The sequence below is a fragment of the Nomascus leucogenys genome, chromosome 7b (assembly GCF_006542625.1).
Source record: "Nomascus leucogenys isolate Asia chromosome 7b, Asia_NLE_v1, whole genome shotgun sequence".
Lineage (NCBI taxonomy): Eukaryota > Metazoa > Chordata > Mammalia > Primates > Hylobatidae > Nomascus > Nomascus leucogenys.
In genome coordinates, this window is record NC_044387.1 from 8,578,232 (window position 1) to 8,591,449 (window position 13,218).

At 47.9% G+C, this 13,218-nt stretch overlaps 1 protein-coding gene across 1 annotated transcript in view; it reads right to left on the reverse strand.

The window, feature by feature from the left end:
- SREBF2 (sterol regulatory element binding transcription factor 2) overlaps positions 1–13,218 on the reverse strand; it is a 74,687-nt gene that overhangs the window by 12,162 nt on the left and 49,307 nt on the right. The window contains exons 11-13 of the mRNA XM_030815456.1: positions 11,430–11,599; positions 1,926–2,094; positions 255–372 (exon numbers count right to left, since the gene is read on the reverse strand). Coding sequence (XP_030671316.1) covers positions 255–372; positions 1,926–2,094; positions 11,430–11,599 — 457 coding nt within the window. The remainder of the gene's footprint in view (positions 1–254; positions 373–1,925; positions 2,095–11,429; positions 11,600–13,218) is intronic.

Consider the following 13,218-nt stretch of genomic DNA (forward strand, 5'->3'; position numbering starts at 1 on the left):
GCACTCCAGCCTGGGTGACAGAGCAAGACTCTGTCTCAAAAAAAAAAAGGCGCACTTGGTCTAGGAGGAAAGGCCAGGTCAGAGTTAACATAGGGCTCTCATTTTTGAGAAATTAAATACAAAGGAACCATTTGATTGCCCTGCCAACCCGATGCCAGGGCTTGTTTCCTTCCAGGAGTGCAGGCCTTCAGGCTGTCCTGGAGTTGCCTGCGTAGACAGGTCCTAAGGCAGGGGGACGGGTCTGGGGACTTTACCAGCTCTCTTCTTCTTGGTCTCCAGCCTTCTTCTTGGCCTGAGGTTTCACCAAGGACTCTATAGCTCGCTCCAGCAGGTTCTTGCAGAAGGCCTGGTGGACCTGCGCAATGGGGTCAGCTGGAAAAGAGACAGGCAAGGAGGGTTAAATGGAGCTCATTTATGAGCCCACTTTGTCTTTATGGAGAGAAACTCCAAACACAGCCATGCCCTGTGGATGGGGATCAGATCCCCCTTCTCCACCAAAGCCCAGAACTACTGTGCTAAACAGTTGGAGGCTGGGGGAGAGTGTTCACTCCCAGGCTGAAGAGCTCAAGACTAGTTCTGGATGAGCTCCAGTGGGGAAGGGGCGTGGGGGAGGGTGCTGTGTCCCCTGGCACAGTGCTCATCACTCTAAGGTTGGGAGCTGTCAGGTGGAGTTGGATCAGAAAACAGAAAATGGAATGTCTCAGAGGATTTCTCTTCTCCATGTGGCTAAGGAGAACTACCAGGCAAGGAAAAAAAGGTGGTAGCTGCTGCCACGCTCATGACAACAAAGAACATGCTCTGGTTTTTCCAGAGCCTTGTCACGGAACGTGCCATCAGCAGTGACCTGTCTGAACTGGCTAGACACGGGGCCTTGCAATGCTTGGATGGCTGACTGTCACCAGCAAGTTTCTTTACTGGCAGGCCTCAAATCACCAGCCCCTTCTCTCTCCTCACATGTGGCAGATATGTGGGCCTCGATCTAATGACCAGGAGAAGGAGGGACACTTATGAACATATTCCAGGTAACAAGGCCCGGAGCCAGAGACTGCCAGAGATGACAAAGCCACTGAGAAGTCCATGTCTAGCCAGCAGGGGTGGGGTAGAAAGATTTAGGATTGCCTTTGCTTACATCCTTTATATTTTGGTGTTGCACACAATTCTCACGTTGAGCAGTAAAGTTATTATTTAAAAAAGAAAAGGATAGTGAACCCCCCCCCCAATGTGGGACACACACCCCTGTACCTGTAGAACCTTACTCTCCCCACAGACTCCAATTCTGAGAGGGGAGGAAAAGTACAGCAGAAAGCATACAGCCACTGAGCACTCAAGGTCTAAGTCAATCCTGACCAGACTCTACTGCTCCAAGGCCAGGCGAGTCGACTCCAATCACTATCAAATGCCAGGGACAGAAAGCCAGCACCTCCTTCCAATGCCTGAAGCCTCGTCCCTGTCACCACTCTGAGCAGTTGATGACCGCCTGCCACCTATTGTTCCCGAACTCTCCATATATGTCTGTCTGCTCTCCCAATGGGGGAGACCTGGAGGCCAGGGAAAGCAAGCCTCACACATCCTTTGGGTCTCCAAAGTGCCCAAAACAAGGGCTAAGAGTACACTTGGAGCTTAATTACAATTTATTACTGTGTAATGTAAGGACCATGGGCTCTGAATGTCAGAGAGAGCAGAGCTGCACATCCAGCTTAGCCACTGACAATTTCTGATCAGGCTTGTGACCTTAAGCAAGTTACTCAACCTCCCTGAGCTTCAGTTCAAACAAACAAACAAACAAACAAACAAACAAACAAACAAACGGACTCAACAAATTAAAAGACAACCCGTGTCTCCGCATGTCTGGTGCACAGTGACTCTGTAGTACTGGCGGTTTGCATGGCTTTCTCCAATTCCGAACGGCTCCAAGGTATTCTCACCTGGGTTCCTCTGGGCACAGTATAGACTCTCCTTGGCAGCTGACTTCACAGACCAGCTCCGCTCCATGAAAAACTTCTGGCCCAGGGGGTGGCAGAGCCAGCGCAGGGAGTCAGGAACAGCACTGTGCTCGGGTCCACACAGGCTCTGGGCTCGGCTGAGGAAGTAGCTCTGTGGAAGGACAAGGACCAGGGGTAACACCAAGGTGGCAGAATGCTGGCTGCAGCCACTGTGGGGTGCAGAAAGCACCATGGTGGAGGTGGTGGCTTGGGGGGAGACTGGGAAAGATCAGCACAGGGCTAGGACTCCCACAGGTACCTGGAAGTAAAGCCCACCATGGAAACTAGGGTAAGCCCACCAGTAGGGCGTGCTGGACTTGCTGACTAGGTCCAAATCCCAGCAGGAGGGCAGGGAGCACCCACAAGGCACGCGTGGGGCCCCTGCTGCATCCTGTCCTGCTAGGGCTGCCTAATCCTACTGGCATTCAACCTGCAGGGTAAACTAGGAAGTGGTTTCCCAAGGAGGGATCTCAGGGGCCCCCTGGCTGCTGTACTTTCCCCTCGGCTCCGTGAGTGCCAAGCCAGGCAGCCCCTTCTATCCTGGGACTTTTTATCATGTCATTTTAATTACATATCTTTTAGACTCTTTTAGGCAAAATTATTCCGCTTTGACTAATTTTTCTTTTACTTTGCGTGTAAAGTTTAGAACAGTGCTCGGCACATGGCCAGCGGTCAGGGTCACATCAGATGGCACTAGAGTGAAGGGGTAGCTGGGAGGACAGCCCAGGCCCCATACAGGCAAGTATCTATGTGCGGATGGTGAAAGACTCCCCCCCACAAAGCTGGCCCTGCAAGGGCGGCCCCCTACAGAAACCCCACGGCACCCCTGCATGAGCCCCTGATGTGAACACCAGCCTGCGAGAAAGAACGGAGGGGGAACCTGGAAAGCCTCTTTGTGGGACAATTCAAAGAGCCAGGGCCCCGGTCACTGGGTCCCTCCTCCACTTGCCGGGATAACATCATTCCAGGACCCCACTGACAAGAACTGCAGGAACAATACTATCTACCACGTTTTCAGTTCTGTCACTTTTTTGGCGAGGATATTTTCACACTAACACCCACGACTTCCAACCCATAACCACTCCCCGAAACAGGCCAGGGTGAGTGAGGAACTGAGGAGGGAAGACAGGAGGGAGGGAGAAGCATAAGACAGAAAGCCCAGGGAGCCCAGGGGCGGGGCTGCCAGGCCGAGGCCCGCAGACATCGCTTCCACACCCCAGCCCTTGCCCCCACAGGAGCACAGCTGTTTCACGGTCTGGTTCAGTCTGATGGTTCTGACCTTTACTGGGCTCTAAGTAGCCATCAGCGAATGTAACGGCTTCAGAAGACTTGAATGCCAGGGTCAGAAATAGCACCGTCAGAGTGCCACTCAAGGACACAGACAGAGAAGACTATCTCTCTCCAGGGGGAACCTGGAGACACTGCCTGAGTCTGAGAGAAAACAACCTGTTCTATAGACACATACTCATAATCTCAAGGCAGCTTATGAGATGAGGTGGGGTGTTTCACTTACATTTCTAATCATGGGACCAGTGGCACCAATAGTCCATCCTTCCTCTTTGCTAACCAGTGTTGATACTGGATATTGGAGAACAAATGTAGAGGAACCTTGTGACCCTCTGCCAACCTTCCACAAAGCACTCACTGAATCTGAGCTGATAACTGCAATGGTGGGAGAACAGCAGTTGAGGAGCTGAGCAGGGAGGGAGGCTGGGGGGTGGTGGCGCGATTCCAGGGCTTCAGAGGTCCCAGAACATTCGAACGGTTGACTCCAACTCTCTTTCCAAGAACAGCCAATTCCACATGTCCAATCAGCAAGGGAGCCTGGTGGTTGCTCCAGGAGAAACTGAGGACCAACTGGTCCCTCACAAGGGCCCAAATGTTACAAGTAGAAGCAAAGCCTAGTCCAGGTCATATGGCAACAGAACCAGAAAGGCAAATGTGGAAATCACTAAGTTAAAATGTATTTTAAGCTTAAGTCTTTTCTGTTTTTTTTTTTTTTTTTTTTTTTTTAAAGACAGAGTCTTGCTCTGTCACCCAGGCTGGAGTGCAGTGGTGTGATCTCAGCTCACTGCAACCTCCGCCTCCTGGGTTCTAGCAATTCTCCTGCCTCAGCCTCCCAAGTAGCTGGGATTATAGGTGCCCGCCACCGCACCCAGCTAATTTTTATATTTTTAGTAGAGACAGGGTTTCACCATCTTGGCCAGGCTGGTCTTGAACTCCTGACCTCGAACTACTGACCTCGTGATCCACCCGCCTCAGCCTCCCAAAATGCTGGGATTACAGGCATGCCCGGTTTTTTGTGTGTGTGTGTGACAGGGTCTTACTTTATCACCTGGGCTGGAGTGCAAGTGGGCAATCATGGCTCACTGCAGCCTCAACCTCTGGGATCAGATGATTCTCCCACCTCAGCCTCCCAAGTAGCTGGGACTACAGGCACATGCCACCATGCCTGGCTAATTTTTTTGTATTTTTTTGTAGAAACAGGTTTTTGCTATGTTGCCCAGGCTAGTCTCGAACTCCTGGGCTCAAGCAATCAGCCCGCCTCAGCCTCCCAATAGTGTTGGAATTACAGGCATGAGCCACTGCGCCCAGGCAAGCTTAATTCTTAAAACAGGCCGGGTGCGGTGGCTCACGCCTGTAATCCCAACACTTTGGGAGGCCGAGGCAGGTGGATCACCTGAGGTCAGGAGTTCAAGACCAGCCTGGCCAACATAGTGAAACCCTGTCTCTACTAAAAATACAAACAAAATTAGCCAGGCATGGTAGCAGGCACCTGTAATCCCAGCTACTCGGGAGGCTGAGGCAGGAGAATCGCTTGAACCTGGGAGGCAGAGGCTGCAGAGAGCTGAGATTATGCCATTGCACTCCAGCCTAGGTGACAAGAGTGAGACTCTGTCTCAAAAAAAAAAAAAAAAAAAACCACACAAAAAAAACTTTTAGTTATATTAATAACAAATTTCAGCTGAGGGCAGGGGAGCTTGAGTTCAGTGGTTTAAACTAATAAGAAATATAAATCCTGGGATACAGTCATCTACAGTATGGCTTCTATAAGGGAAACTGAGAAAATAGCTTTTCTTACTCTTTTAATTTTCTTGGCATTATAGTCGTATACTAATTTTCCTTAATTTTTTTTTTTTTTTTTTTTTTTTGAGACGGAGTCTCACTCTTTCGTCCAGGCTGGAGTGCAGTGGTGCAATCTCAGCTCACTGCAAGCTCTGCCTCCCGGGTTTACACCATTCTCCTGCCTCAGCTTCCCGAGTAGCTGGGACTACAGGCGCCCGCCACCACGCCCGGCTAATTTTTTGTTTTTCAGTACAGACGGGGTTTCACTGTGTTAGCCAGGATGGTCTTGATCTCCTGACCTTGTGATCCACCCGCCTCGGCCTCCCAAAGTGCTAGGATTACAGGCACGAGCTATCGCGCCCAGCTGAGACAGGGTCTTGCTCTGTCACCCAGGCTAGAGTGCAGTGGCACAATCACAGCTCACGGCAGTCTCGACCTCCCGGGTTTAAGCAATCTTCCCACCTCAGTCTCCTGAGTAGCTGGGACCACATGCCGCACAAAAGATAACCAGGTACGCCATCATGCCAGGCTAAGTTTTGTATTTTTGGTAGAGATGGGGTTTCACCATATTGCCCAGGCTGGTCTTGAACTCCTGAGCTCAAGTGATTCTCCCACCTCAGCTTCCTGAAGTGCTGGGATTACAGGCGCAAGCCACCATGACTGGCCTAAAAAAAAAAAAAATTTTTTTTTTTTAAGTTTCCCTAAATTGTATAGACACCAGAATCCTCCCCAACTGGGGCCTAGGAGCCTCCCCCTGTAACTCATGTGCTAATTGCCTGATGTGAAAGAGGCTGTGGCAAGAACCCCACAACTGTTTAGATCCTGAGAGCCACTCAGTATCCCTGGGCCAGTCCCAACCCCAGGTTGTGTCCCCCAACATTGGTCTAACCCCATGGCTCTCAAATCATGTGCCAAGGCAGTCTGAGGTGCCACAGCAAGTGATCGAGGGAGTCATTGGCCATTTTAAACTTTTGAGGAAAACAGTGATGCTCAACATCAGCTGGGCACTATAAGTGACTAGATGGGGAGAGCCTGCAGCCTCAGCAATGAGATCACACTAGCTTCCTTTGGAGATGTCGTATCTGTCATAGTACTGTGTGAAAATCAATGTTGAAAAGAGAGAGAGTTATGGTTGCTAGTCTGATTCCAAAGCTTGAGGTGTGCAGTGCTTGACAGGTTCACATATTGGTAAGAAACATAGTGAGACCATGCTTGTGAATAGCCATTCCACTCCAGCCTGGGCAACAGAGTGAGACTGTATCTCAAAAAAAAAAAAAAAAAAAAAAAAAAAAAAAAAAAAAAAAAAAAAAAAAGAATATTTTGGATTCTTAATAACCATGATTTCTAAGAAATTATTAAGAATCTAAAATATTCTCTTTTTTTCTTTCGAGACAGAGTCTTGCTCTGTCACCCAGGCTAGAGTGCAGTGGCACGATCTTGGCTCACTGCAACCTCTGCCTCCTGGGTTCAAGCGATTCTGTCTCAGCCTTCCGAGTAGCTGGGATTACAGGTGCGTGCTACCATCCCTGGCTAATTTTTGTATTTTTAGTAGACACGGGGTTTCACCATGTTGGCCAGGCTGGTCTCAAACTCCTGACCTTAGGCGATCCACCCGCCTCAGCCTCCTGAAGTGCTGGGATTACAGGTGTGAGCCACTGCGCCCAGCCTCTTTTTTTTTTTTTTTTAAATAGAAACATGGTCTCACTATGTTGCCCAGGCTGGAGTGGAGTGGCTCTATTCACAGGTGTGACCATAGCTAACTGCAGCCTCAAACTCGTGGCTTCAAGAGATTCTCCTGCCTCAGTCTCCTGAGGAGCTGGGACCACAGGTGTGTGCTACCACTCCTAGCAAAAAATATTATTTCTTCTTTCAACTTCACATATGATTTTTTCAAATGACCACTAAGCTGTTAAGACAATTTAAATACCTATTAGGATGTTCAAACTTAACTACTTAACAGAGGCCAGGTACGGTGGTGCATGCCTATAATCCCAGCACTTTGAGAGGCTGAGGTGGGCAGATCGCTTAAGCCCAGGAGTTCAAGACCAGCCTGAGCAACACAGTGAAACCCTGACTCTACAAAAAATACAAAAATAAGCTCGGTGTGGTGGTGTATACCTGCAGTCCCAGCTACTCGGGAAGGGGAGATGGGATGATGACTTGAGCCCAGAGAGGTTGAGGCTACAGTGTGCCGTGACTGCACCACTGCACTCCAGCCTGGGCAACAGAGCAAGACACTGTCTCAAAACAATGAAAACCAGAACCGTTAGTTATTTCTTTTGGCTAAGGGACGCCATGAAAAATTTACTGAGACATAGTGAGTAGATAAAGTTTGGGAATCTTGAGTCACGAGTTGAGCAAATTTGGGAACCTCTAGTCTAAACCATTTTCACAGAGGCTAGCCCTCCACTTGCCCCCAACAACTGGCTCATTTGTAGCTAAATTATCTCACCAAATTCAAAGCTTCTTCCTTTATAAGAAAGTACTGTCTGAGTCTCTTTATCCTCTCTCAAGAGAAGTAAACAGAGAAGAACAGTTACTTTAAAGATGACAGTTCTCCTTTTCCCATCTTACTGAATATGCAAATTTGGTAATACTATTAAGTTTCAAATATTTATATCCTTTGACACAGCATCACCATCTCTACAGATTTGGTCTGAGGAAACTCTTATAGAGGTACATGAAGACAATGGACAAAAATGTTCCCTACAGCACTGTTTATAACGGCAAATACTGGAAACAACCCAAATGTCCATCAGCAGCACCAAGTTCCTCTGTAGAATGAAGAGGCTACAAAGAAATGCCCAAGATTCATCGTTAGTCACTGAACCTGGAAGACCAACACTTCCAGACATCAAGACGTAAGAGAAAACTCAGCTGTTAGGGTTGGGTGGTGGTGGTGCAGTGGAACAGACTCCAACTAGCAGATCTGGAGGCAGACCCACTGTACATGGATCCTTGATTTATGAAAAAAAGGTGCCACTTGGTGCAGCAGGGGAAGGACAGTTTTTAAAATAACAGGTTCTGCATCAGGTAGATATCCTTATGGAGAAAAACAGATCTTGCACTCCTACCTCCAACTCTTATAAAAATTAATTCCAGGTGGATTAGGTACATATGTGTAAAGAGTAAAAAATAAAGCTTCTAGCAGACAACATAGGAGAATATCTTCATGACTTTGAGGTAGGACAAAGATTTATTGAACAGGACTTAAAATGTCTAACTGTAAAGGAAAAGACTAATAATCTGGATTTCACTGAAATTAACAGCTTGTGCTCTCACTAGACACCATTAAGAGAGAACAGACAAGCCACAGTGGGAGAAGGTATCTGAAAAGCATATATCCAATAAAGGGGTCATCTCCAGAATAAAGAATTCCTCTAATCAATGAGACGACAGATAATCCAAATGAAAAAGAGGTAAGACTTGAATTGAATGTAACAAAACAGACTATCCAAATTGCCAATAAATGTTAAGAGGTGCTCAATTTCATTAATCACCTGGGAAGTACAAATGAAAACTACAATGAGATACACTAGAAGGACTTTAAAAAAAACTGACATTATATGTGTTCGGTAAGGATGTAGAACTGGAAGTCTTGTTCACTGCTGATGGAGTGGAGAATGGCCAACAATTTGGAAATACGCACAACCTCTGACCCAGCAACGCCATTCCTAAAAATGCAGTCACGTTTCCTGAAAGATGTGTGTACAAGGAGGTTCACAGCTGCACCCTTCATAATAACCAAAGCCAGAAAGCAACTAAAAAGTTCATCTGCAATAACCTAGTCATACAATGGAACACTATAAATGTAAGAACGAACAATCTATAATTCTACATAACAACATAAATGATTCGTATACATGATATTGAGCAAAATAAGTAAGACACAAAACAGTGTATACTGTAAGACTCTCCTTATATTAATATAGTTTAAAGAGAGGCAAAACATCTGAGGTGACTAGGATGGTGGTTAGCCTTGGAAGGCTGGAAGGCTTGGGGGAAGGGGCAGGTTAGTGATTGCAAAGGGCCCAAGAGAAGTTTCTGAGGTCTTGGTTCTATACTTTGATCTGTCTGCTGGCTATAAGGGTGTGTTTACTCTGTGGAGTCACTGAACTGTATATTTACGATTTGTATACTTTTTGACATGCATATTGTAATCTTTTTTTTTTTTCTTGAGACGGAGTCTCACTCACTCTGTCACCCAGGCTGGAGTGCAGTGGTGCAATCTTGGCTCATTACAACCTCCACTTCCCAGGTTCAGGTGATTCTCCTGCCTCACCCTCCCAAGTAGCTGGGATTACAGGTGTGCACCACCACGTCTGGCTAATTTTTGTATGTACGTATGTATGTATTTATTTTGAGATGGAGTCTCACTCTGTTGCCCAGGCTGGAGTGCAATGGCGCGATCTCTGCTCAATGGAACCTCCACCTCCTGGGTTCAAGCGATTCTCCTGTCTCAGCCTCCCAAGTAGCTGAGATTACAGGCACATGCCACCACGCCTGGCTAATTTTTGTATTTTTAGTAGAGACAGGGTTTCATTATATTGGTCAGGCTGGTCTTGAACTCCTGACCTCAGGTGATCTGCTTGCCTCGGCCTCCCAAAGTGCTGGGATTACAGGGGTGAGCCACTGTGCCCGGCCTTCCCAGCCAGACTTCTAAGCATGTACTTTGATAAGTTTACTGAAATGAAGAACAACAGGCAGATTAAACTCCAGTGACAGAATTCAGAAAAGTGGTTACCTTGGTTGGGGCAGGAAGAGCAGGGAGGGCCTCAAGAAGGCTTCTGGGGGTGCTGGGAATGTTCTACTTCTTGATGTGGGTGGGTGTCATGTGGGTGACTTCACTTCAAGCCGTAAGTTAAAATGTGGGCATTTTTCTGCACGTATGTTGTATTTTGATAAAATGAATGTCTTCAAAACATTTTTGGGGGGCATGGAAGTTACAAATGTAATGACATCAGCCCAGAGCACTTCAATAAACCGAAAAGGAGAGAGACCTCATCAATGCCTCCTGCTCTCAGCCTAGATTCACCTTTCCCAGAAAGCCCACCCTGACTTCCCCCAAGACCAGCTCAGGAGCTCACCCTAGCTCACACTGTCCTGAAGACCTGGTCCCAGGAAGATTTGTCGAGGGAAGGTTGAAATGAATAGGAAAAATGATGTGTCTTCAGCGTCTGTGGACTCCCAGGTCATCTAGCCCACAAGTGAGGATGGGGTTCTTTCCCCACTTGGAGCCCAGTCCTCCTCATGAGAAGATCAATGTCAAGCTCAAGAAGGGCTGCTGTCTAGATTCCTTGCCCAACTATGCTCCCTGAGGACAAGGCAAATGCCCTGCTTAGAGAGGGTGCTCAGTCATATTTGCTGAATGAGTGAATCAAGGGATGAATCTCTTATCTGTGGTCACCAGAAACAGAGGTAAGACATAAAAAGTATCGCTTCTTGGCCTTTTGGCTAAGATCAAGTGTAGACATAAAGAGTACACTGGGCTTCCCTGTGCCCTTTGTCCCCTAGACTATCGTGATATACCTCAGGAAACATATTAGTGTCACTACAGGGCACGTTCTGATTCATTCTCAGCTCATCTCTGCTGTTACTGAGATACGGAAACAAATAGAGATGTGGTAATGCTTGAACATACCTGATATATTCAGCAGTCTACCCACAGTGGGACACAGAGTAAAACGTACCTGTTTCTGCTAGAGTAAGAGAAAGACTGAGGTCAGCATATTGTGAACTAGCTGATAACAAGGACTGGGAATTACCCATTTGAGAATTCCCAAGGCTGGCTCCTAGCCAGGCATATGGGAGGTGCTTGATAACCACAATCCCTGCCCTGGTCTGACCTGAGCTCCTTGTAGACAGGAACAGGTTTTCTTTTACTTTTATTCTTTTCATTTTTCTTTTCTTTAACTCTGTAGCTTGGCAAAGGCACTGGCTTTTATTTCTGGATTCACAGTGCTGTGATCAACACAAGATGCCCAATAAATACCTTCTGAGTAAATAAAAGAACCAGGAGAAATAACCAGGGGATTCTAAGAATTTTTATGACCACGTGAAGAACAGAAAAGTTGCATATTAACCCCCAAGTACAGTAGCTCTGCTACTGCTGAACCAATCTTCATATTACCTCATATTACCTCAGGGGACCAAAAAGTCCTGCCTACAAGGCTTATGGTATTAAGGCCACAAGGGGAGGAATTTTGGTCTGTTTTATCGGTTGCTGGGAGTCCTGGTGAAATGAGCAACTGAATGAATGCCTACCCCTCTAGGTGGGCAGCACCTGACGGGGAAGGGGGCTCATAACTGCTTCTGCATCTTAACTCCTGGCTAGGTAAGTGCTCAGGGGAGGTTTACAGAAGGGAACTGAAGGGTACTCACGGCCAGGAAGCCCAGCTTGCCTCCACACCGGGTCTTGAGCCCCATGGCAGCAGTCAGATGGATCTCAACCAGTGTGCTCGGTGGGATCTTCTCCTCTGCACATTCGGCCAGGTTTACGGCACATAATGCCACGTGTAAATCGGAACAGGCGGATCCTGCAGGAAGCTTCCCTAGGGTGGGCAGAAACAGACACTATCATTGATGGATCCCCAAAACCAAACTTTTTCCTGCTGTCTCCAGCACAATCAAAGTAAGAGAGGAACAAGGGGAGAAACGAGGTGAACTTTGTGATCAGATAGGCCTGATCACAGGATGGGATGCCAGGCTCTGTGATGTGCTGGCTGTGTGTCCCTGTCTACCTCACAGGGTAGCTGGGAACATGGCACCCAGGTCTGTCACACCCAGAGCTGTCATGATTGCAGGTTGTTGTATAGGACTCAGAGGCGCACAGTGCAACATTTCCCAAAACAGTGTCAGCAGCACAGCCACACTGTGTGTTTCCAAACATTCAACAGAGGAAATGAAATTCTTTTTAGACGAACTGATTTGAATTTACTTTCATTAAAAAACCTTTACAATGTGGCTGGGTGCCAGTGGCTCACACCTGTAATCCCAGCACTTTGGGTGGCCAAGGCTGGTGGATCACTTGAGGCCAGGAGTTCGAGACCAGTCTGGCAAACACAGTGAAACCCCATCTCTACTAAAAATAGAAAAAATTAGGGGACGTGGTGGCACATGCCTGTAATTGCAGCGACTCGGAAGGCTGAGGCAGGAGAATTGCTTGAGCCTGGGATGAGGGGGTTGCAGTGAGCTGAGATCGCACCACTGCACTCCAGCCTGGGCAACAGAGCGAGACTGTCCCCCAAAAAAGCAAAAAAAAAAAAAAAAAAAAAAAAAAGAACCCGCCTTCACAATAGACAAACACATACCTGTTTGAGGGGGAAGTGATGTCAACTGAGCAAGGACAGCTGAACACATGTTGGGTTAGTGGGTGGGAGGCCAGGAAGGCTTACCACACCCTCCCCTATGAGAGGTGCACAGTGGCCCATCTGGGGCTGATTCCCTAATCAGGGAACAAACTATCCTTGCACAGGCACAAGGGACCATCACAGCTCTCCTGAGGCTTTCATACTGTTGCCGGCTTTGGTCCTCGCTACAAGGGTAAGCAGTCTCCCTGCCTCAGGGGCGGAAGTGCCCATGTCAAGGTGCAGACAGTGGCAAAGCCAGGCTTCCCGTGCTCATCCAGCCCTGTGTTCCCCCTCCTGGGCTGCCTTGCCTCCCTGTCTTTTTATCAGCGTAGGGAGATCTCAGCCTCCACACTCCATTCTGTACTGGCCTCAGGTGTTCCTCCTGCAGGAGACACAGGGAGGGAGGTGAGGGCAGTGTGGCAACCATACTGTAGTTACCTCTGTCCCCTCAGTGTCTCACACAGGGAATGCCAGTGAGTATGGAGGGAATGAGTGGTGTAAAGCTTCTCAGCTGGAATTCCCCAGAACTTGGCAGCAAGGAGGACACAGCCTGATCAGAGACCTGAGTATGGGCTTATTCTGTCCCAAGGGCACACTGAGGAACAGAAAAGATAACAGCAGGGCAAATTTGCAGATAGGGACCTTCTGTTAAAATTCTGCCATGAGCCCACATATTAAAGCTGCACAATGGCCCCACTGTCTCATCTCCTGGTCACTCCTGCATCACTTGCCTGGCTCTGTTCCACTTTTGGCTGAAGCTCCTTACTGCCACCAAGGTATTTAACACCTTCTAGTTACCACATCCTACTGTTATTCCTGGC